Source organism: Antennarius striatus, chromosome 1 (genome assembly GCF_040054535.1).
Source record: "Antennarius striatus isolate MH-2024 chromosome 1, ASM4005453v1, whole genome shotgun sequence".
NCBI lineage: Eukaryota > Metazoa > Chordata > Actinopteri > Lophiiformes > Antennariidae > Antennarius > Antennarius striatus.
In genome coordinates this window covers 31,152,258-31,176,546 of record NC_090776.1, presented here as the reverse complement: position 1 = coordinate 31,176,546, position 24,289 = coordinate 31,152,258, and the positions used below count along the sequence as shown (strand labels likewise).

Sequence of the window (24,289 nt, the reverse complement as noted above, 5' to 3'; positions counted from 1 at the left end):
TTCATTTCCGGCGTGTCACAGGTCACCGCAGACAGAGCGAAGATGGCGTCGCTGAGTGACAAATCAGTTTGGGACGAAGTGGAGGATGGAATCGGTGAAGAAGTGTTAAAAATGTCCACAGAGGAAATAGTTCAGCGCACTCGTCTCCTCGACAGCGAGATAAAGATAATGAAGAGTGAGGTTCTGAGGGTGACGCACGAGCTTCAGGCTATGAAGGATAAAATTAAAGAAAACACAGAGAAGATAAAGGTGAACAAAACCCTGCCGTACCTTGTGTCTAATGTGATCGAGCTGTTGGATGTGGACCCCAACGACCAAGAGGAGGATGGGGCGAATGTTGATCTGGATTCTCAGAGGAAAGGAAAATGCGCCGTCATTAAGACCTCCACCCGACAGACGTACTTCCTACCTGTGATCGGGCTGGTCGACGCTGAGAAGCTGAAGCCAGGAGACCTGGTAGGTGTCAACAAAGACTCCTACCTCATCCTGGAGACCTTACCCACCGAGTACGATTCCAGAGTAAAGGCAATGGAGGTGGATGAGCGCCCCACAGAGCAGTACAGTGACATCGGAGGGCTGGACAAGCAGATCCAGGAGCTGGTGGAAGCCATTGTCTTGCCCATGAACCACAAGGAGAAGTTTGAGAACCTGGGTATCCAGCCACCCAAAGGAGTCCTAATGTATGGACCGCCTGGTACCGGCAAGACCCTCCTCGCCAGGGCCTGTGCTGCTCAGACCAAGGCCACTTTTCTGAAGTTGGCTGGTCCACAGCTGGTTCAGATGTTCATCGGTGATGGAGCCAAGCTGGTGAGAGATGCTTTTGCCCTGGCCAAAGAGAAGGCACCATCTATCATCTTCATAGATGAGTTGGACGCCATCGGAACAAAGAGGTTTGACAGTGAGAAAGCTGGAGACAGAGAAGTGCAGAGGACCATGCTGGAGCTCCTCAACCAGTTGGATGGATTTCAGCCCAACATGCAGGTCAAGGTAAATGTGCTGCCACAAACAAAATCTTTTCTTTCAAAGACTTGTATTTTTTATGTCATTTTAACAATAAAATAATGTAGACTGTAACAACTAAAATGTACAAATGTCATCAGAAAATCAAATGTTATTATTGTAAGATGAAAATCGGTCAATTAAAAGTCATTCCTAACCCTAACCCTAACTGGTGCACTACACAAATCAGCCCCTTTTCCACCAAATCTTTATTACCAGGAATTTATTAACGTGGGTAAAAGATTTCTGGAAAATCCATTAAATCCATAGTTAAGACAAGTAAATATTATTTAAAATGTTTGTCAGAGTGCAACAACCTCAGGACATGGACCACTTTATTTCATAGTCCATATTATGGTGTCTTTTACACAGAAAAATATGTACAAGGGTATAAGAAATTATAATACAGAGAATATAAATATGAACTATGACCATTCCAAAAAACTGCATTAGAGGACAAAAAATTCTGAAGTCAAAAAATCACCATTTAAAAATTTCATCACTCTAGTAGCAGTATTTTCAGTGTCACTGCATGGGCTCCATTTTTATTTTCAGGTGATTGCTGCCACCAACAGAGTGGACATCTTGGATCCTGCTCTACTCCGTTCAGGTCGTTTGGATAGAAAGATTGAGTTCCCCATGCCAAACGAAGAGGCCAGGGCTCGTATCATGCAGATTCATTCCCGCAAGATGAATGTCAGTCCTGATGTCAACTACGAGGAGCTGGCTCGGTGCACCGATGACTTCAATGGAGCCCAGTGCAAAGCTGTGTGTGTGGAGGCAGGTATGATCGCGCTGCGTCGTGGGGCCACAGAGCTGAACCACGAAGATTACATGGAGGGAATCCTGGAAGTTCAGGCCAAGAAGAAGGCTAATCTTCAATACTATGCCTGAGGACACTGTCGTGTCTGCCTTTGTGTGTCAGAGTTTTTGGCTATTAAAATAAAGAAAAGTCACAGTTAAGACAGTTGCAAATTGCTTGTATTAATAAAAAGAAATAAAATGTTGAATGTTTGTTGTTGCTTCATTAATTCTTTGGATTCAAATAACTTCTAACATTTCAAATTGTGTGTCAGTCATAGTTTATTATCAACAATTATAATTGATAATTGAAATCAAGAAATTTCATTGTCTCAACCTATCTTGGCCTCTATGCCAATGCAGTAGTTGACTGCTACCACCATTGGTTCTGTCAGTGACAGCACTTTGATAAGGTTTAGAGAACAAACCAAAACGAACTAATTCAGCTTAAGGCGTTTTAAAACTGGTCCATCTCTACTGCAGAAATTAGAAGAGCGGAACACATGCTGTCGTTAATCCTCTCTATCACCACTTGCCTGAACTGCACCTACATTCTTGCTCAGCTGATACTGAGCCCAAATCAAACTTCATCCTCTCACGTTTATCTAACACAGTTTCGTAGTTGAAGTGTTTATTTTGTTGGAATGACAGATTCGCTGGCACAAGAACCACCCAAATAAATATTTCAACATGAACTAGTAGGACTGTGGCAGCAAGCACCAATGCCTTGGACCCAAAATAAAGTTTTTTTTCTCTACTATCAAACCAAGAAATGTTGAAGATCAGTAATAGCTATATTTAAAAAAATATATAGGCAAAAAACAGAATTTGGTAACTCCTAGAAAAAAAGACTTTTCTTTGATACAGGGGCAGAAATTGTAAATACTGAATTGAGCAATGTTCATAAACTACACAGCAATTTAATGAGAGTCTGACAAGCAAAACTTGATTCAGTTTGACCGTAGGTGTAGTTTTTATTGTTTATTGTCTTCAAACAACCAGCTTATCCTGTTGCCCCATGATGAGCTGGCATCTGCTCCGGTGTGTACCCTGCCTTTCACCCATAACTAGCTGAGATAAGCTCCAGCAGACCCGTGACAAGACAAGTCAAGACAATTGTAAAAGAAAAAGGTGTGTAACAATGTACAGTGTGAGGAAACCGCTTTGGCTGTTAATGTATAACTTGTGCTTTCATTTTGGTGAGTAGTTTTCTCCAAATGAGGTCATAAATCTGCATTCGTTGTTATTGAGATCTTGTGAAAGCAGCTAAACATGGCAGAACAGGGGAAAGGTGAGTCCGTCGACAATATGTGAAGACTGTTTTTAACAGCATGAGTGCCGTAACTTTTACACCACAGTGAATTTTGCCAATGCGGTTTTGTTCCCCCAGCTTTCAGGCTGGTTTTGGTCAGATGGGCTAGTTCTGGAAAAAGTGCCTCTGGTGACACCATCCTGGGTAAAGACGAATTTCCAACAGGAAGGAGACGTTACAAATGTGTGAGTCAACATGGTCAGGTGTCAGGAAGGTGGGTTCTTTATTTTCTAACACAGTTCTCAAATGTACAAATACTGTAGATGTTTCATCAGTTTTCCCTGTTGATTTTTGGAATTTTGGAAATGAACCTGCGATCAGCTGCTTGCCTTTTTTATTACCTCGACTGCCTTACCTCACTAAAATAGTTGTGGGGGATTTTATACCTATGAGCTATTTATAAAGAATAAATGATTTTCATTTTCTGCATACATTGATATGCCTTCATAACAAATATAATGAAGTTAGTTTGTCAAAACAAGAAAAATACATCACAATGGCCTTTGACACCTCACTGACACTAAATCCAACAATATCGCAGCAACTCCTCCCTCCACACGTTTCAACCTGTGTCCATTTGTTTGTCGATTGGTCAGTTTGTCAGAAGGATTGTGTAAAGACTATTCAAGAGTCTGTGCTGCTCAGTCATGTAGGTAGTTAATGTACTGTATTTGTCAGAAGATTTATGTGCATGTAAGCTGATCCAGACCCTTCATCTACAATAGCAAAGTAATGTTTTTTAGTCCGAGAGGTAAAAATTGATAGTTGTGTTGTCATTTTGGAGACATATTTGTGTTTAACTTCATGTCAGTTTAGACCAAACAACAACTCTCTGTATTACAGTTTAAAAGGATCACTTCATTTCTGCATCAAAACCTCAGAGAACAATTCAAAACAAATTTTATCTGCAGTAGTCTGTGTGCAAAGTAGAACAGTATTCCATGAAACAATAGTTTGAAACAGTAGACTGACCGGACCAGACTGAGTCCAAAATTTGTTCATCTTGCAGCACATGCATCATCTGTCCAACAGCTTTTTGGTCATGTCTCAAAAATGGCCAAAAAATCTTGCAGATTTCAAAAGAGGAGAATAAATTCCTGAATCCACTCTTTTTTTCCAGGTATACTGAAAAATGAAACTAATTTTTTTCAAAACCAATACTAACATTTACATCTAAATCCATGCAGTAGTTTTAGTGAAACCTGAAAAACAAACACACATACAAATAATAGGTGCTGGTGAAAGCATAAACTTCTTTTGTAGTGAGATAAAAAAAAGCAACTGCTGCCAGTTTATAGAGAATGTATTAATTGTTCATTTAAGTCTCTAGCACTTTTATTTCAAAATAACATGTTGGAATTCCTGATTAAGATTCGCTGGAATAAATCTCATCATTTTAATAAAGGTAAGTGTAGAAGAAAAACCTATCATGTATGTAGATAACATATCTTCAAACGGCATATTTGATGTGTTGTTGTTGTTGCTTTTTTGCAGGAAGGTGACCATAGTGGACACTCCTGGGTGGACTCACGATACTTCAGAGTCTACACAGAGAGAGGTTTTGAGTAGTTGTGTCCCTGCTCCAGATGTAATATTACTGCTAATTCCTTTGAACACGGAGATCACAGAGAGTTATATCCAGTCTGTGACCGACCACCTATTTCTGTTTGGGGACGAAGTATGGAGCCAAACAATAGTTCTTTTCACCTATGGGACTTATCTTGGAAACCAAACCATAGAGTGTCACTGTAATGGAAATTTGCATTTTTTGCATTTTGTGTTTGTGTGATTTGACTCAACAACTTAGGCCCCGTCCACACGATAACGGATATTTTAGAAACGCAACTTTTTTGTTGCGTTTACGCCTCCGTCCACACGACAACGCAGATATCCGGAACAAAAACGCAACTTTTTAAAAACGCTGGCCGAGGTGGATTTATTTAAAAACGCTGGGTCTGCGTTGTCGTGTGGACGGCGTATCCGCGACTTTTTAAAAACGCTGACGTCCTGCCTTTGACGAAAACCGCTGTGACGTGTGTAGTGATAACAAAACACGGAGGATTCCTATTGGATAAATTTTGACTCAATACTGCCACCACATGGTTTGGCATGCTTATAGCCGTCTTTGAAAACGCACTGGTGCGTTTATGTGTGGACGGAGATTATTTTAAAAACGCTGTCGTGTGGACACGAATCGTTTTCAATGCGTTTTTAAAAAGTTCCGTTTTTAAAAAAATCCGTCATCGTGTGGACGGGGCCTTAGCTGCAATAAAATGGTCAGCATATCATTACTGAGGGCATGCTCCAGACCCTCCCCCGGTCACCTGCTGGGCTACGTTTAAACACAGAAAGTTCACAGCAGGGTTGTCCCTCTCTAGGGAGAACAAATGGGGAGGATATGGAAACCTTTTTTTTCCAGTCTCAGTCAACTTGTTGTTTTTTGATGCATTCCAAGGTGTAATAAAAATTTCTTAGGTTTCTTAGTTTTGGGGTGATAGGTTTGGTACATTCCAAAGGTGTAAGGTCTCCTGATAAAGATGGTTTACGAGTTTTTGAAAGCCTCCCACACTGCATTCTCGAGGGTGGTGATGTTTATTCCTCAGCTGGGGGTACCACCAAAGGGAGGGCTACCTGCGAGCTGGAACTGGCCTGCTCGCATGCAGGCCTTTCTTCTTCAAAGGTATAAAAGGTGAGGAGATGAATGAAGGTTAGCCGCAGTAAGACAGAGTACATGTGTGTGAATGAGAGGGACCCAAGTGGAAGAGTGAGGTTACAGGGAGAAGAGATCAAGAAGGTGGAGGATTTGAAGTACTTAGGGTCAACAGTCCAGAGCAATGGAGAGTGTGGAAAAGAGGTGAAGAAGCGTGTCCAGGCAGGATGGAACGGGTGGAGGAAAGTGTCAGGTGTGATGTGTGATAGAAGAGTTGGTGTACAAAACTGTGGTGAGACCAGCGATGTTGTTTGGTCTAGAGACAGTGTCCCTGAGGAAAAGACAGGAGACAGAGCTAGAGGTAGCAGAGATGAAGATGCTGAGGTTCTCTCTGGGAGTGACCAGGATGGATAGGATCAGGAATGAGTACATCAGAGGGACAGCACATGTTAGAGGTTCTGGAGATAAAGTCAGAGAGGCCAGACTGAGATGGTTTGGACATGTCCAGAGGAGAGATAGTGAATATATTGGTAGAAGGATGCTGAGTTCTGAACTGCCAGGCAGGAGGCCTAGAGGAAGACCAAAGAGGAGGTTTATGGATGTAGTGAAAGAGGACATGAAGGTAGTTGGTGTGAGAGAAGAGGATTCAAAGGACAGGGCTAGATGGAGGAAGTTGATTCGCTGTGGCGACCCCTGAAGGGAAAAGCCGAAAGGAAAAGAAGAAGTTTCATACTCCAGTCAGAGTCAGCTGCGGGTTACCTACGGACGCCCAGCCTGGTTGAAGCTACTCTGCCTGGGTTGTGGGCTCTCCTTCCCTGTGTCAAGGTAAGAGGTGAAGCATATTTGGATTGCCACCATATATTGTCTTAGCTCAACCAAATATTTGTTTGTTTATTACTATGCTCTGTGGGGAATGAAACTACCAGTTTATTCTAGCATCATAGAATTGTTTCTGTGCTCTGTGGGGAATTAAACTACACGTTTATTCTAGCATCATAGAATTGTTTGTTTGCATTGTTTTGCGCTGCGGGGACTAAACGACACATTTAGTCTAGCATCATAGAGGTCTTTTGACTTATTGTTTGTTTGTTTGTTTGTACTTATTGTTTCTTAGTATCTCTATACTCTGCGTGTAATAAATCACACATTCATTATAGCCCTAGAAGAGTGGTTTGATTCATTGTGTGAGTTTGTTTTCTGTGTACCCACCTCCTACGAACCTACTTATTAAAGTTTTTCACAAAACAGTCACATAGAGCGGAACCATGGTTTGCGGTATCTTACAATACTATGTGGGAATAATTACCATGTATTTGACAATGCAAGGGGAGCAGCTGGAAATCAGATAGAAGAGCTGCTGATTAAGATTTAAAACCTGTCTTCAAAAAATGACTTGACAAAAAATTTTGGACGGGTAAAATATTTCACCAAAGAGGTACAAGCAGGAAACACTTCAAAACAGTCTGTAGGTCTGAAATGTGAAAACCCAAAATCAGGTAATATCAAGTCTATTTTCTAATGTAATGGGAAAAAATATCAGATGTCACATTTCAGATGCATCTCAAATCTGACTCATTTTTCCGCAATACAGTTCAAATAAATCCAATATTAGAGGAGTTGTGATTGTCATCCTAAACAGCGTCATCTAACCTTTGCTTTATATGGATTTTCCAATGAAGGAGGAACCTAGTTCTTCACAGAACTTCGGGTTGTGCTTGTTGGTTTACAACAATCTGGGAAAAGCTCAACGGGCAACAGCATCCTAGGAAGTTCTAGGTTTGAAGAGCGGACAGCAAAGAGTCAAAAAGCTGAAGCAGATGTAGCAGGAAGAAGACTAGTTGTGATTGACACACCACCGTGGCAGAGAGATTCGGGGATATCATCACCTGATCAGAATATAGTCAATTGGGTCTGCCAATGCCCCCCTGGTCCTCATGCTCTGATCTTTGTTCTGAATTTGTCTTCAAAGTTCACACTGGCGGTCTGGAACTCTGTCCAAAAATATATCAGCCTACTTGGAGAGCGAGCCTGGGAATATGTGATCGTATTGTTTACGGGAGGGGATGTAATTGAGGGCATGGACAAGAAACCCTTTCTTATATCGAAGGGTGAGAGCTTGCAGATGCTCCTTGAAAAGTGTAGAAACAGGTATCACTTTTTCAACAACAGGAACAGAGGAAAAAGCACTCAGGTCTCAGAGCTTCTTGAGGGCATTGAAAAACTGGCCTCTCAAAACAACCCCAGCTATTATGAAATTGATAAAAAATATTAAAGCAGGCGTTGAGGAGATGAAACAAGCTGTGTTTGAGAGGGTACAATACAGACGCCAAAAAGATGCCACCAGAGTCCATGTCCAACATGTCACCTTCCACAAGACAAAAGCACACAAACTGGCTGAGGTGCGAATTATGCTGCTTGGTGAAAAATGGAGTGGGAAAACCACTGCAGCAAGAACTATAGCCAACCTGGATTTTAAAGAAGACAAAACAAAATGTGTAGCCAGTAAGACAATAGTTGATAACAGGACAGTCTTGATCGTGGATATGTATGGCCCATACATAGCTGGGGTCAGTCAACCCAACAGCAAAAAACCATCACAGAGGCACTGTCTATTTGCCATCCCGGGCCACATGCGATCCTTATTGTTGTGAATATGAGAAGCAGTTTCACGGAGAAGCGCAGAGTTGCCCTAGAACACAATCTGTCCTGTCTCACCACAACACTATGGAAACATACAATGGTGCTCTTCACCTTTGGGGAACCCTTACAGTGTGAATTCACCTTGGATTTCCTTGAGACACAAATTGAGAATGAAGGTGAGAATCTAAAGTGGCTGCTGGAGAAGTGCGGTAACAGAGGCCACATTTTCAAAGACACAGTATTCCATTATTCCAATCAAGTAAAAGAATTGCTGGAGGGGGTAGATAAAATGGTGGAAGCCAACTCTGGACAGTACTTCAGCAGCACTTCTTGCAGTAAACCAGTGTTCAGTGAGAGTAGGAGCAGCTCCATGGATATGGAAGAGGATGATCTTGAATACACACCGAGGGAGAGGAAGATGATGGAGAAGATGAAGGAGGAAATAAGACAACATCTGATGGTGGACATCAAAAACTATATTTCTACTCACATTAAAGCTGATACGAGTCTTCCACATACAAACCCCAACAGTAAGAAAATCTCCGTAACCTACAATACATAATCACCTCAAATAAGAAAGCCTAATTCTTCTGAATCGCAATGCAAATGATTTATACAATTCAGTTATTCTTTCATAGAGAATTTCACTAACCTGTTTTCTCTGGTTGCTTTTCAGTGAGTCTGGGTCAGATGGGTTCAGCAGACTGGTATGGATTCAAACAAGCACACCCTGACCCACAAGAAGAGGATAGCTCTGCATATGGATCTGTTTCTATTTTGGAAAGAGATGTGTCTTCACTAGGACTTGAAACTGTTTTTCCATCCTTGACTTCATTAAATAGACTTTGAGGTGTGATGATACATAGGTGTGATGATCAAGGTTGTAGTGCCCTAAGTTACATTACTGTATATTCCCACTCATATCTAATAGAGTAACTCTATTAGATATGAGTGCAGGCATGAAATTAACCATGTCTAACAAAGACATGAGGTGGAAGTGGCTCAGTGGTAGAGCGGGTGGTAGAGCAGGTGTCTCATGATCAGAGATTGGTGGTTTGATTCCTGCTCCTGCTCAGCTATCTTCGGAGTGTGACCTGGCAGTGGGAGGTGTCAGCTCATCTCCCGGTCACTGTCGAGGTGCCCTTGAGCAAGGTGCCGTCCCCCCTACAAGCTGCTCAATTGGGCGTACCACGAAGGAGCTGCCCGTCACTCAGCCTCTTGATTATTTTTAGCAGACTTGGACTTCTTAGGTGTTCTGGCTCCCTTCTTGTGTGTGGCAACACCTTTGTCGCAAACCTCATATATCCAAAGGCCTGAGGGGGCCTGTACGCGATTATATATATATATATATATCAATAAAGTAAGTTTAAATGTAAACCCAACTTCTTGCATATCAGTATAATCTCATATTGTCTAATTTTTAAGATTTATATACAGGCTCATCTAAGAGGCTTAAGAATGTACATAAGCCAAAGACACTATAAATTCTGAAGAGAAATTTATCTTTTGACAACTGATTTTTTTATGCATTTTTGAACTTTTATTACTGTATTTACTTTTACTTTATTTTGCAGATAAAAATAAATTTCTTTTAAAATGTAATAGATTTGTGTTTTTTGCTTGACACAGAAGTGGATTGCTTAAGGTTATCCTGTTATTTCTATGTGTCACATTCAGAGCAAGTATCATCTGAAAACAACATGATGGCCAGTTACAAGAAAATCCCTTTCGTTTTATCTGATGGATATGTTACATAATATTGTTTTAGTGATATGATTCCCAACACATAAAAATTACACAGGATAATCTACCTGTAGGTAAAATAAGACTAAAGAACATATTGTACTGCAATCAGTAGTAATGTGATTAATATGAAATGGCATTTAGTTCAACATTTATCTTGTGCCTTTTAGTTTCACATTAATCCATTAACACATACATTAAACCATAAATTAACCACTTTAAATGCCTATGCTTTTAACTTATTTGAGACGTTTTAAGTAAAACTGGTTAAAAAGACGTAGAGTCCGCATATGAGCAGAGGATATACTTTACACAATTTCCCCCGGATTAATAAAGTATCTATCTATACAATGAAAAAGAAGAACAACGTTTAGTTCTTTACATTTATTAAGAATGTAAAAATAATACCAGAGTTTGTACAGTGAAAAATCCAAACAGAGGCAGAGTTGAGGTGAGGGATGAGTGGAGAACTTCCCTCTCAGAGCAGGAGTGCAGATCTAGAGTCTCATTGCCGAGTCAGAAAAATATGATGTAGTAATCATCTAAATTTAATTGAGCACACATGGAAAAATAATAGGGGTCAATTTAAAATACAAAGAATCTGTGAACTGATATCAAAAAACAGAAAATCAGCTCCCTGGATAAAACCTGATTTACCAGGCCACTAACAACAGCTTCTAGATCAACACTCCTATTTTCAAATATTTGATGAAGTGGGGCAAAACAAAGAAGAGGATCTGAATAGAACAGAACAAAGAGGAAATCAGAGAAAGTGGAACAATTCTTTTCTCAGTCCTTCCTCAGTGGTATGGTCTCCTCCTTGATGCCATCCTTAGTGATGACACAGATCTGCAGGGCATCTCCTGTGTAGACGTCTCTTTCTGCAGCTGAGATGAAGACATCTCTAACCAGCTGTACTGCCTTCTCCTGAGTTAGAGGAACAGGCTGCACACCTTCCATGTTCTTGAAACCAATCTGTGGAAAGACAGACATGAATGAAGCTTGTCCACAATACTGATGACATAAAAACTGTTGGATCAAGACATGAACAGGTCTGTGTACAGCATGCATTATTTACCTGGTTATCGAGTAATGGTTGTAGCATAGCACTTGCCGATCCTCCAGCTTTGTATGTGTCTCTCTGGTAGGAGCCCACTGGATCAAAACTGTACACTGCTCCCCTACCTTTAAAAAAAAGAAAATATGGAAAATAAAAAACCTTAAACACAAATAGCAGAAATTGAATGGGTGATACAAAAAAGTACAATAAAAAGGAAGACTTCAACAGCTACATAACCCATTAACCGTATGGAGCATATAGATAAAAGAGTTACGCATATCATTGCAAATGATTTTCAGGATGGTCACACTGCAGTTCCTACCTTGTTCATCAAGTCCACCAATGATGTTGTAGACATAGTAGGGAAAGAATCTCCTCCCATACAGGATGGTGGACAGCATGGCTGCAATGGCTCCACTTGTCATTGTCTTATTGTTTGAGTGCTTGTACATCTACGCAACAGAAACAGATTAGTAGTTAGTAAAAACTGAGTAAACCTCAGACACCATCGTTACATCTTACAGGTGTAGAGTGAAATCCTGTGACAATGAAGACAACATGACGCAACAGAGCAGCAGTATCAAGCAATCTCACTCTTGAATACCAAATTACCAACACTTTCAGTGCAAAAGCAAAGGCATGAGAGTCTACAAGTTTAGGAAACTTAAAAATGTGAAAGAGGCTAGATGAAAAAAGCACAAATCCACCTTTAATCTGGCATCAATGATTTTAGTCAGAGTCAGGCAGTCACCATGGAAACCACTGCAGCCAATGACAGTTGTGTCTGTCCTGTAAGAAGAAAGGGAGGCATTCAGACTGAGCATCTATCGTTCAGTTGGTCTCAACTCAAAATTTGTTTTATGTTGAATTTATGTAGAATTTTAAAACATTTAAGAAACGTATGATGGACAGGATAACAACAACTGGCATGGTTCCTATACAGTCACGATATAATGCCCTTCATTTCTTCATTGACAGTAACAGGGCAATAAACAGGGCAAACCTACAGCTTGTAGCATTTTGGTGAGTCTCGGCTGTGGATTGAGTAGCCTTCACTCAGTCTGGTGTCTGAAGCCACGATCGCGAAGTCTTCCCCGGCAACAGCTAGTACGGTTCTGGAAGAGAAAGAAACACAACATGGGTCTGAAGATTCATCATAATCAAAGAGGATCAAGTAAATACTGCAGTCCCAACACGACGGAGCGAAAGTGAAACTGTCGTATTACTATTGCAATATAATCTCAAATAAATGTATCGATTAAGTTTTTAAAAATTGCATATTAAATAACAGCACGGATGAAGTGAGAAGAAACTCTCCTCTGTTCACACTTTATTTTCGTTTACTGTCAAATAGCAAGAAGTTGCTGAGCTGGCTAGCTAGCTAGCTAGCTAGCAGAGAACCATTAGAGATGAGCGTTAGCTACAAGAATTCAAACGTTCAAACTCACCCTCCGTTGAACGTGTATGGTGAGAACCGGTGCTCCACTGGACCGGTATAGTGATAGTCTTTCATCTTCCCTGGGGCTGCGAGGTTTGGGGCAGAAAACATTTTTACAACAAGGGAGCCGACAGTGTCCAAGAATCAATCGGTTAAAGTCGCTGCATCACTGCAATATGGCAGCCTCTTCTTCTACTGTCATCACTTCCGGCCACTCAACCGCAGTCAAGGCGAGAGCGCCCCCAGAGGCTAAGGGATGTAGCGCAAGAGTGCATTAGTCACTACAGTATGTTCCTTCTCCAATGGTGCATGTCTATTTAAACTGGTTGACGGTTATAGTTCCAAGTTTTTTTTCCTCTAAAATCTGGTCCTTCTGTCATGAATATTAACCTTCATCTTACCTGAAGTGAACATCAACGTGAAGTGATTTATACCATCACCGGACATCTATGAGACAAACATCCTGACATATAATAATGTGATTAATAAGTCAATTTGTTATCAAAAGTAATTTCAGAAATGTATGCTTTAATTTCCTCCATTTGTTGTGCTGTTCTTTCAGTATTGTGATGATGGTCAATCAGCCTTTTACTAAAATAAATATCTATTAAGGGTAGAAATAAATTGTTGCATGATGCAGATGTACTGTAGTTGGTTAGGCAGCAAAGTGTTTGACCAAAAGTATATACAAAACTTGTAAGGCGCATTTATTTGGTATTTGAATTCAATTAATGTACCTCAACCATACAAGGCACATTAAATCCATTTGTGGGAAACACTGTCCAGTTTAGAATCAATGAATCTGACTATTTTAAAGAAGCTTTTATTAATTTAAAAATTCTTTAATTCAGTGACTGTGACATTCTTAGCAACAGATATTCCTTAAGTACCCTGACTTAGATACAACTCAAAATAACAAAAATAACAAAGGATTCTTTCAAACTGACAACAAAAATATCAAAGAAATCATATTTGATGGGTTATACATATCTGTAATTACAGTGAGTGGTAGAATAGTAAAGGAGGATTAACAACAGAAGTAATACATTTAAAATCAGACCTTTAAGATAAATACCTGAAAACTGCTGCAGCTATGAGGCACATAAGTACAGCCATCTATAACATTTTATCACACAGGATCACTAGCACCATGTTATTACATTTTAAAAAAATTATGTTTCAGTAAGATTGCAATTTACTGGCCTGCTTCATTAAATAAATGTAAGATGAAAATACCAACTCTAGCTTACAAGATACAAAAACATACAAAAATGTTGAAACTGAAATTTCAACATTCAGCTCTTGATAACGTTGATTGTTCCAGTAGTCCAGGACCAAAAGCACCATTTGTTGAACAAAAACAATTTCCCAGCAAATAATCATTGCAGAATTGTTAACGCTTCTTCTCTTAGTGGTTACAGATTAAAATTTAGTGCAGTAAAATTGGATGGATTTGGTCCAGCTGTTCCTGATTTATGATTCCAGGAGTTAAGTCAATTTCTACTAAATAGATGCCATGCCATAATAAAAGGGTTTGATTTTTGTTTTGATCATGTGCATCTGAGGTCTAACCAGTTTCTGGACTTACTGTGATTCAAATTAAAGCGTAGGCTTACCAATTTTATTTCACAAAAAATGTTTACTTTCTATTTTATTTTGGTAATTTAAATACCTACTTTTTCAACAAATGAATAGTAATAATAAGATAAATGTTGTGTTTTATAGAACAGTATAATTTTTTTGGGGACCTTTTAATCTGATACTTAAACAGGTTCTGCAAATGATCTACAGAATGATGTTTGTGCAGTTGGGTGGTGTTTGGCCAATGTTTTGATTATTTTTTAGCAGACTTGGACTTCTTAGGTGTTCTGCCTCCCTTCTTTTTGGGTGTGGCCACATCTTTGTCGCAAACCTCACATATCCAAAGGCCTGAGGAGACAAAAAGAGATAAATAATATCTATCAAATAGAAAAAGTAAAACAAATAAAACTAATCTTATAGGTAAGGTCAACAGACTGGATTTATAGGAATCTATGTGGGTGCCAGTTTGCCTTTGTTTCTGTCTGTCTCTGTACACAGCACATTATAGTTTAACACATATTCATCCACTCACCAGTAGGTATGGAGTCCATGCCCACGCAGAATGTGTGATATCCTCTGTCACACTTGTCACAAAACATCATCTCGTCCTCATGATGGGGCTGCTGGCACACGGTGCAGGTTTTACACTCCATACACTGCCAATGGTAGGTCTGGATCACGCACACCAGATCTTCACTCATGTCCAAACAGGAAGGGTGGCCTAACGTTTGTGGACAGAAAGACATATGCAAATGCGTAGCGACGTGAAAGTCATACATCCACACGTAGAAACAAAAAACCACATGTAACATGCACAAACATAAGAAAGACAGAATACAACAGAACTACACACACTATGATCAGATCAATCCATCTACAGATGAATTCACCATCCTTTTATTTCAGAGGATTTACACATACAGCTCTCACTGAAGGAAGCCAAGACAAGGGTGACTAGCAGCTATAAACACATATTTATAGTAATAAGGACCATCTAAAATCAGAACTATAAAAAATGCACAAGCTTCACTTTGAGACAAAACTGATTTGTGATTACTGTTTTTGCTATTTGTATTCGGATGACAAAAATATACCTGGTATTAAAGGTGACTACAGTTTAAAACAAAAAAAGTTTTTTAAATGTAAGTACACTTGGAACTTACCGCTGTTATCACATTGGGAGCAGTGAATGAGAGCTTCTGGCTTTCCCTTCTTGTTGGCTTCTTTACCCTTCTGGCAAATGCCACATATAGCATTGGGAATGACCTTAGGCTGCAAGGGCAGAATAATGCTATAAAAACCTCAGGTATCCTACAGTCATTGACAATATAATAGTGAAACAAAGGTTTTAATATATGGAGAAAACACTTTATACTTTATCCTAGCTAGTATAAGACTATTATTAATTTTAGGGCTCCAAACCAGTACATGAAAAACAGATGCACAGTCACACTCCTGCCAGCCTGTGGCATCAAAAATCATCAAATGACTGTTTGTACAGATAAAGCTCGATTTTTCTATTACCCATGACTTATTGTATAAGGACGGTATGGTCTGGATCTGTTCTTATGGAAAATGCTTTGGCATGGTTGAGCACGTATATAAATAGACACTGACTTGAGCTTAATTCCATCTGACAAGAAACATCTGAAGTTTCTGTCTGTTCATCGCCTTTCATTTCAGCACAGGTCAGAGATGAGAGAACCAGAGCACAAAGATAGGGCAAGTTTGAGACATTTAAATCAGGATGCCACACTAAAATGAAAAATGAAATTCAAACTTATATCGACGAGAGGAAATTTATCTTCAAAAAGTAACAGACTTTTATTTTTGACAGTCACATTGGAATCAGCAAAATTATTAAAACTCAAATCCCATCTGTTGCCTTGCTAGTCATGGGATAAGCATGTGGTTTTGAATTAGTTTACAGCACAACTGACAACTTCTAATGTATGTAGATGGTGCCATCCTTCATTAAATGTCCCCTGACAGGCAGGGGGCAGGTTGAACAAAACAACTTGGAGTAAAGATCTATGAGGGCATGTAGCAATACCAGAAATCAACATGAGAAAGAAAACAAAGAATAATACTAATAACAGCAGCAGAAGATGGAAACAAGAAAAAGAAGGGTCTGGAAAAAAGCCATTGTGCACACTTTTGTACATACTTCATATGCAGTTATATACTCACTATTATGAACACTATACTCACTTTATAAACATCTTGTTTCTAATGTGAAACATTTCTGAAGCCACATGAAATTACAAGCAGCATGAAATTTACACATGAAGTCTAATCACACAAAACATGTCTTTACCAGAACCGCCCACAAACAAAATTCATCAGGATAATTCCAGCTACTTTCAATAACTTTTATTCTGAATTAAATTAATTTCTTTACACTTGGACACACTAAGTGCTCAGTTTCAGGCATAATTGTGTTTATATAATCTGATAGCATTTGCATGAGATCATATAAAGTGTAATTCATGCAGAGAAAAATACATACAGAGACACAAGGGGATCCTCATACTGGCTGACCACACATTCATCCAGCACTTAAGGATTCCACAGATTTTAGATCAGTGGATCACGCAGTATAAACATCCTGGTTCACTTTTATTCACAGGTTAGTGATCATGTCTTAGCAATCAAAAGATCTATCACTTTAATAAAAAAGTAATAATCTTCAATTTAATTTCCATAATGTTGTGTTCCAAATGCATTTAAGATGACCTCTATGAAAAATAGTAATAATGGAATAATTAACATGAATATGTCACTTTAATGGCATTATATATATTCAACATGTAAAATCCACAATATAAATGTCAGAATTACTTTTTATTCATGAGCTTGTTTGTGAAATATCACACTTCTGGTCACAACGTCACCATGAACCATTGCACACAATGTAGCTGGGAGCCAAACCACAGCGAAGTACCGTTAATCAACTTGAAGCCTTCATGTGCAACTCAAATGTTTTGTTGTCACAGGTGCTGTCTTTTGTGGAAATATACAAGTCATTAGAAATAAATATACCTCGTATCTACTTGGATTTTTTGCAAGGGGAGGAAAAATAGATTTTTTTAAAAAAACATCAAGCACTGAGATCAGGACTGTTACATCTCAACCGTATGGGTATTTTACTTTGGCTGACTAAACAAGTTACAAAATGGTGGATCACACTTGAAAAGCTATTACATCTCTAGTTCACTCTGTACACTTCAGGAATATTCTAGCCAATTCTGACTTGCAGTACACCATACCACATCTGGGAGCTAAACAAGCATAGGAAGAATGATACGACAAATGAAAGTCAAAACTGAGTGAACTCTACCTTAAACACACTGGAATAGGTGATGTATTTCTTATATGGACACTAGAACAGGACCATGCTCACACCACAAGCCGAGCTCAAGTCAACTGGACTTACCCAGGTCCATCATACTGTCATTAATCGTAATGTATGTACCAGTATGCTGTTTTGGGTGGAGGATATTTTCTATTGCAGGGTTGAATACAGTATTTAAAAAATTAAACAAAGTTAACTTTGGTAAGTAAAATGGAATGAAGGGAAGATCTGGTTTTATATCATTCTTTTCCCAAACATTAGTGGTTGGGGAGGTGGACCTGTTAATGAGGCGGAGGATAGAAAATGAATAAATATAATCTGAAATATCATTTATGTTTAGGCTAATAAATAATTTCAATGAACAGGTTGGCTACTCTACATTTATTATATGCCATCACTTCTCTTCATCGTCCTGGCCACAAGTTGTTGCTGTTGCGTTGAGTTCATGTAATACATCAATGTTGATTTAATGTTAAATATACAGTAGTCTGATGTGATGGATATTTCATTCGACAAGGTTAAAAGCAACTAAGGAACTGATCTCCTTAGTAACGGATTATTTTAGTGGCATGGACACTCTTGTTTTGATCAGCCAAGCTGCCAAAGCCAGGTGAAAAGATGTACACCATACTGCCAAAAGTATTAGTTCACCTGCCTTGACTCACAAGTGACATCCTGTTCCTAATCCGCAGGGTTCAATATGATGTTGGTCCACCCTTTGCCGCCAAAACAGCTTCAACTCTTCTGGGAGGACTGTCCATGAGGTTTAAGAGTGCATTCATGGGTATTTTTTAACAATTCTTCCAGAAGTGCATTTATGACGACACAAACTGATGTTGGACGAGACAGCCTGACTCTCAGTCTCCGCTCTACTTCATCCCAAAGGTGTTCTATTGGGTTTAGGTCAGGACTCTGAGCAGGTCAGTCAAGTTCATCCACACCAGACACTGTCGTCCATGTCTTTATGGACCTTGTTTGTGCACTGGTGTACAGTCATGTTGGGAGAGGAAGGGACCGGCTCAAAACTGTTCCCACAATTTGGCGTCATGGAATTGTCCAAAACGTCTTTGTATGCTGAACCATTCAGAGTTCCTTTCAACGGAACAAAGGTGCCAAGCCCAGATCCTGAAGAACGACCCCACCCCATGATCCCCCCTCCAGAATCGACTGCATTTGTTGCACAGGTGGCATCTTATCACTGACGTAATGAGAGCGACCAACTCTTTCACCAATGTTTTCAAAAGCAGTGTGCATGCCTAGGTGCTGATTTTATATATCTGTGGCCATGGAAAGTGATTATTTCAATGGGTGAGCGAAAACTTTTGGTAACATGGTGTAAGTCTTTTCTTCACTGCTGCCAAACAAGCTACCAGTGTTAACAATGTCCTCCATTTACAAAAAAATATGTCCCCCATTTAGAAAAGGGTTTTGATGCCCGACTCCAGTGACGTGTATGAAATGCAGATATTGTTTTTGGCCCGGTTCACGCTTTGACGTTGATCTTTGTCCATATTTGGTTTGGGGATTTTAACTATGTGCAACACGCAGACTTAGTCCTCCAGTCACATCACTCTTACGCAACCTGTCAATTTTGCTCTGTGTAACCATAACCTCAGTAGGAACAAAAGAGTGGCGCAGGATTGAGTCACTGATCAGGGCAGCAAAATGCTTACACTGCATCCTCCAACTGTATAGGATGGGGAAACACTGAGTATTATATCACTATTTGCACATCTTTCAATAATGAGATGAACTAACTGGTCATGGTGTTCATTCAAAATGAATACCAATAACTGGGATTCATGATTTTTGACTTACAAGCATTACATAACTTCTGTTGTGTTTTGGCGGGACATACAAAATTATTTAGTGAAGTCCAAACTCAGACAGACTGACAGCATACAGGCTGTTTGTAGCTCAGCTCAGTAACAGTGTGAACAAGGTCGGCAAGTCCGCATCCCTCCAAGATGACATTATAGGGTCAAATAAACCCCATGTCAAATAGCTGATACCAACATTTTAACAATAGATCAAGTTTGAGTATAAACAAAGCATATCATTATATCAATACATACTTAAAACCTTATTGTTAAGTGCATTTTACACTTCAGATAAAAATGTTAAAAGTCTCTAGTGTTAACATCAACCAAGATTTAAAGTAACCACAAACTGCATGTGGTATGTATCTCCCATGTTAGAGCAACAAAAACGGTTTAGTTTTTTCAAAAATGAAAAAGGAAAACTAGCAGCCAAAACATCCACTTACTTGCCTTGGAATTATTCTTTTTGACAAGCGAGGACAAACAAGAGGTATATTGAAGACATTCCAAAAGAAAAACACTTTCATATTCATCTTTTCTGAAAATCCAAAAAAGAGAAAGTGCAGTGAAAAAGAATGTGAACCATTACTGGAAAATGTTCTTATTGCTCACAGTCTGATTAAAAGAGGGGAAAGCCATGTGTCAATCATCAAAACAAAAACTGAGGACAGGAGTCTCGTGTGCATGTGTGTGTGTGTGTGTGTGTGTGTGTGTGTGTGTGTGTGTGTGCATGTGTGTGTGTGTGTGTGTGTGTGTGTGTGTGTGTGTGTGTGTGTGTCAGAGGGAAAATCAGGTTGTCCCAGCTGATAACCTGACAATCTGTAGAAGCCAGAGAACAAAGTGAAGAAAGCTACGGAGGAGGGGCGGGATGGATGGAGTAAGGGAGTACTAGGAGTAGAAAGGGGAGTAGGGGGTAGAAAAGTGCTGCTGCTTTTGTTGGAGAAGAGTTCAGGTGGTTTTTTCCTCTACCTTGTACCCTGGGGTGGCTTTGTTGGAGGCTGAAAGCCGATGGCTACCGTCTTTGCCTGGCGTGGATGTTCTATCTTTGCCCTTAGACTTGTGGCCATATCCACCTCCTCCCTCCTGACTCTCAACATCTGATGTGTTGCCTGAAGAACTGTCCTGAAGAGCAGCAGAAAAAGACGGAAAATTAACAAAGAAAAAGAGTTAGGCTTCACATATTATCTGATATGGAACTCAGAATCCACTATGCCGTTTCTTCCATGTTTACATAGTAACATTCAGATTCTCATCATTCAGCATCAGGGATGGAAGTACAGTCTGGTCTGACACACATCTAGACCACCAGAATAGCATTCTAATTCCTTACAGATGAATTTTTGTTCTTTTTGTCTTCCTTGCCATCCTCAGGTTCATCTGAGTCCGGGTCTGAGTCCAGCGCAGGGAGCTCTGGATCCAGTGGGGGTTCAAACAGAGCTGTATTCAATGGCAAATACCGTAGCTCATTGGGAGAGTATCTGTCACACACAACAAGATGATAGATTAGGTCAAAAGCGATTAAATGATAATTTAAAGCAAACAACATTTATCCAAGGGTGGAAACTACCTTTTGTAGTAGTCTTGGAACTGTCCTGGTATGAGAGCCACTGGGTATGGCCCTGTTCTTGTCAGCTCTGGAGCTAGCACCTTAAACCTGCCTTGGGGGACCTGGATAATCTGGAAAAAATAAAAACATGTCAACTATTCAATAGCCCTATCACACAGCTCTTTTCTAAATCAATGGAGAAGCCAGCAAGTGATTTATCCATTTCTCCAGGTTGAGCTTACATGTGTCTGGAGGTCAAAGTAAGCTCTTCTCTCTTCCATGCGCTCTCTATTGAAGTTACTGTTGAACTCTGCTGCTTTTTTAGCTGCTTTTTTGATGTATTCAGGAACTTTGCTGGCTTCCACCTTCTGAGGGTTCTGCTGCTGCATTTGCTGTGAAACACAACAGACAAACATCATAAGATTGCATACACATGTGGAAGACCTTCATTAAACACGCAACAGGGATGGTAACCACATCAACCTCAGATATCTTGATTTTGTAAACTTACAGAGTACTCTTTGGCTATTCTCTGCCGCTCTCTCTCCTGCAGTATAACTGAATACTCAGAGTGTTTGGCAGGATACTCCTTTATCATCAGATCTATCACTTCATCACTCCGCAGAGCTGTCAGACCTGAAAACACAGAACATACCCTCTGAGACCACAAGCATACTGGTGGCTTGAGAAATCAAATACATGGAATAAATGTGTGTGTGTGTGTGTGTGTGTGTGTGTGTGTGTGTGTGTGTGCTTGCGTGTGTGTGTGTGTGTGTGTGTGTGTGTGTGTGTGTGTGTGTGTGTGTGTGTGTGTGTGTGTGTGTGTGTGTGTGTGTGTGCTTGCGTGTGTGTGTAACAAATCTTGCGAACCATAGCGAACCAATATTAACTGGTCTGAGTTTGGTTTCCTACCAAGAGTACATTGTGTCTCAGTAATGACGTTCTGTTCACGCAGGTAAAGCTTCTCTTTGTGGGACAAGTCTCTTCTCTCCATATCTGCAGAGCAAAACAGAAACATCACGGGTCAACTATGGTTGAACAATATTAAAGAAGTGTCATCAAAATAGTATGACAGCTGACAAACAACATTCTCAATCCTTAAGACTTATATTACTGGTCTACTTGCCAATAATTTTGCTTATTGTGACCTCTGCCAAGCAGGTTATGATTTCACCTGATTCTATTTTTTGCTTGGTCTGTCAGCAAGTAATAAATAAAAATCTCTACTGAGTGCCACTCTAGATATTACTAGTTTCACACCTGTAACACGATGCAGAATAGTTTGTTAACTGATAATTCTGGGATGAGTACCCATGCATTCAGGTAGAAAACCGTGAGATAATTTTCCTTCAGTCTTACCAGGGTACTTCCTTTTGAAGGATGTTACTCCCAGATACTCGCTGACCTGCTCCTGCAACATGTAGTACTCTCCTGTGTCATCTGGGGGCCATTTGTACTCTGTCAGGTTCTCTGCTGGGAAATACGTCAGGCTGGAGGGGATGAAGAGGGACAATAACGTTTAAGCCTCAAACCTCTGACATACTTCAACACAATGGCTATAAAACAGCAATACGTGTCTGAAGATGACCACATGTGTTAATTCTGTTTTCAAGACAGAAAAAATAATGACATATCTGCCTTTCACTTAACACACATTTAATTACACAGTATGGAGATATCAAAGAATAAAAAACAAAAAGGTATGCGCCTTGAGACTGTCCAGACTGCTTCAAGATAAATATCAAGCGAAACTACCCAAGGTCTTGACTGGAGGTATCACAGCTTCGAGAGCTGTCACCTGAGCCCATTCTCCTTCTCTTGGGAGGCTGGCTGCCATCGTTGGACACCTCTTCAATCACATCTTCCTGTGGATGTAAAAACAAACAAAGAACAACAGAATGTAAACAGCAGTCAAGGAGAGCAAACATCAAGCTGGGAACTGCTTCCCTGTTATGTCACTGCATTGTAACAACAAGACAGTTTGACCAACACTGACTCATTGTAACTCACTGTTATAACCGTCATTTTTACTTTTATAGCTTCATTTTACTACATCAATGTTTTCTCCGGGACATGGCTGTTATCAAACCCACACAAATGATAACATCAGTCATGGCACCTTCTTCTAGCTCCTGTAGACATTTCAAAATTTCTTCTTTAACATGTTTCTTAAAAGACTTGAAAACCATTAAAGAATAACCCTTGAAAAGAATAATTAGCACACAAACAAATGACAGGAAGTAGTGTTTTCTTCAGATGCACAAATTTACAGTCTAGATGTAGTGGGTGTTAAAAACAGTCACTACATACAAAACAACCATTTATGATGGGATTTACGGATAAATAGGGCGGCTGTGGCTCAGTGGTAAAGCGGGCGGTAGAGCGAGTCGTCCTATGATCCCAGATTCCCGCTCCCGCCCAGAAAAAAAACTACCTGGAGGTGAGCTGACAGTGGGAGGTGTCAGCTCACCTCCGGAGCACTGCCAAGGCGCCCTTGAGCAAGGTGCTGTCCCTTTACAAATTGCTCATTTGAGGCGCACCAAGAAGGAGCTGCTGCCACTCTACCCCCCTGCATGCCTACAGGCCCCCCTGTGTGTGGTTGTGTGTATTACAGGCGCCTGTACACACTAATACTGCGTGCATGCGTGTGATTGATTGATTGATTGATTGATTGATTGATTAACAAAAACTAGAGTGTGCGTTCTTAATTTCCCTTCGGGGATTATAACAGTGTATTAAATTAAATTAAATAACTGTGTCCCCTCATCCCTGTTAGCCATTATTGTCTGTGAAGGGACAGAACGGGGGTTTGACTCCACGAAGACAGAACAACCCCTGAAACACAAAGTCCATCAAACAAAAACGAACGAATGAACTTGTAATGTTAGCGGAGTGAAGACGAGACGAGAGAAGGCGTGTGATGAGTTCACCGTGGTCACAACTCGTTTGTGGACATTTACTAAATGCTTCTAACAGGCATGTGAGAAGCATTTAGTAGTAAGTCATGTATTAATGTAAACGCGACATTGCTTTACACTGAAGACATCTGGGGGAGAACACGACGCTCACGTCGTTGACAGAGTTCATACATCAGGTATTCGCTAATACAGCCGTTAGCTAGAGGCACACGCACTGGCAGCTATTCATTAACGCACATTTCACTGTAAAGCAAAGGTCACCTTAACGGGTTGTGCTCCAGGAGTAGCAGGGCTACTGTCGCAAGGCGGTCTAACAGGGAGTACAGCAGCCATGTCTCGATAAATGTCATCTACAACTAGGCTAGCTCACTAGCCACTTCTTTGTTTTCTTCTTTCTACGCAGAAACGCGCTGGTTGCTAAAGTGT

General features: G+C 40.1%; 4 protein-coding genes across 4 annotated transcripts; 2 read left to right on the top strand and 2 right to left on the bottom strand.

Annotated features, from left to right (window-relative positions):
* Positions 1-21: 21 nt before the first annotated feature.
* psmc3 (proteasome 26S subunit, ATPase 3) lies at positions 22-2,001 on the top strand. The gene is made up of 2 exons (XM_068313705.1): positions 22-987; positions 1,555-2,001. Exons 1-2 carry the CDS (start codon positions 43-45, stop codon positions 1,891-1,893), a joined length of 1,284 nt encoding a protein of 427 aa, XP_068169806.1. The 5' UTR covers positions 22-42; the 3' UTR covers positions 1,894-2,001.
* A 1,071-nt stretch (positions 2,002-3,072) lies between these two features.
* Positions 3,073-8,034, top strand: LOC137594452 (GTPase IMAP family member 9-like). The gene is made up of 5 exons (XM_068313968.1): positions 3,073-3,091; positions 3,191-3,326; positions 4,607-4,860; positions 5,716-5,792; positions 7,732-8,034. The coding sequence occupies exons 1-5, from the start codon at positions 3,073-3,075 to the stop codon at positions 8,032-8,034; spliced, it is 789 nt and encodes a 262-aa protein (XP_068170069.1).
* A 2,480-nt stretch (positions 8,035-10,514) lies between these two features.
* psmb1 (proteasome 20S subunit beta 1) lies at positions 10,515-12,843 on the bottom strand. The gene is made up of 6 exons (XM_068314250.1): positions 12,654-12,843; positions 12,213-12,320; positions 11,913-11,994; positions 11,528-11,657; positions 11,224-11,330; positions 10,515-11,120 (listed from the first exon to the last, which is right to left on the bottom strand). Exons 1-6 carry the CDS (start codon positions 12,752-12,754, stop codon positions 10,935-10,937), a joined length of 714 nt encoding a protein of 237 aa, XP_068170351.1. The 5' UTR covers positions 12,755-12,843; the 3' UTR covers positions 10,515-10,934.
* A 508-nt stretch (positions 12,844-13,351) lies between these two features.
* Positions 13,352-24,264, bottom strand: phf10 (PHD finger protein 10). Its single transcript, XM_068310932.1, has 12 exons — positions 24,125-24,264; positions 22,701-22,810; positions 22,305-22,435; positions 21,858-21,941; positions 21,457-21,581; positions 21,188-21,337; positions 20,967-21,076; positions 20,730-20,877; positions 20,369-20,521; positions 15,388-15,496; positions 14,757-14,945; positions 13,352-14,572 (listed from the first exon to the last, which is right to left on the bottom strand). Exons 1-12 carry the CDS (start codon positions 24,194-24,196, stop codon positions 14,478-14,480), a joined length of 1,476 nt encoding a protein of 491 aa, XP_068167033.1. The 5' UTR covers positions 24,197-24,264; the 3' UTR covers positions 13,352-14,477.
* Positions 24,265-24,289: the final 25 nt, after the last annotated feature.

Excerpts from the sequence above, each read along its gene's own strand:
- psmc3 (XM_068313705.1), top strand. The coding sequence starts at position 43 with ATGGCGTCGCTGAGTGACAAATCAGTTTGGGACGAAGTGGAGGATGGA. Across the intron at positions 988-1,554 it reads AGCCCAACATGCAGGTCAAG|GTGATTGCTGCCACCAACAG; the intron begins GTAAATGTGCTG and ends TTTTATTTTCAG.
- phf10 (XM_068310932.1), bottom strand. The coding sequence starts at position 24,196 with ATGGCTGCTGTACTCCCTGTTAGACCGCCTTGCGACAGTAGCCCTGCT. Across the intron at positions 21,942-22,304 it reads CTTCAAAAGGAAGTACCCTG|ATATGGAGAGAAGAGACTTG; the intron begins GTAAGACTGAAG and ends TTTGCTCTGCAG. Across the intron at positions 20,878-20,966 it reads TTCCAAGACTACTACAAAAG|ATACTCTCCCAATGAGCTAC; the intron begins GTAGTTTCCACC and ends TGTGTGTGACAG.
- psmb1 (XM_068314250.1), bottom strand. The coding sequence starts at position 12,754 with ATGTTTTCTGCCCCAAACCTCGCAGCCCCAGGGAAGATGAAAGACTAT. Across the intron at positions 12,321-12,653 it reads CCATACACGTTCAACGGAGG|AACCGTACTAGCTGTTGCCG; the intron begins GTGAGTTTGAAC and ends TTTCTCTTCCAG. Across the intron at positions 11,995-12,212 it reads TCACCAAAATGCTACAAGCT|GACAGACACAACTGTCATTG; the intron begins GTAGGTTTGCCC and ends TTCTTCTTACAG.
- LOC137594452 (XM_068313968.1), top strand. Across the intron at positions 4,861-5,715 it reads CCAAACCATAGAGTGTCACT|CTGGGGGTACCACCAAAGGG; the intron begins GTAATGGAAATT and ends TTTATTCCTCAG. Across the intron at positions 5,793-7,731 it reads CAGGCCTTTCTTCTTCAAAG|TTCACACTGGCGGTCTGGAA; the intron begins GTATAAAAGGTG and ends TTGTCTTCAAAG.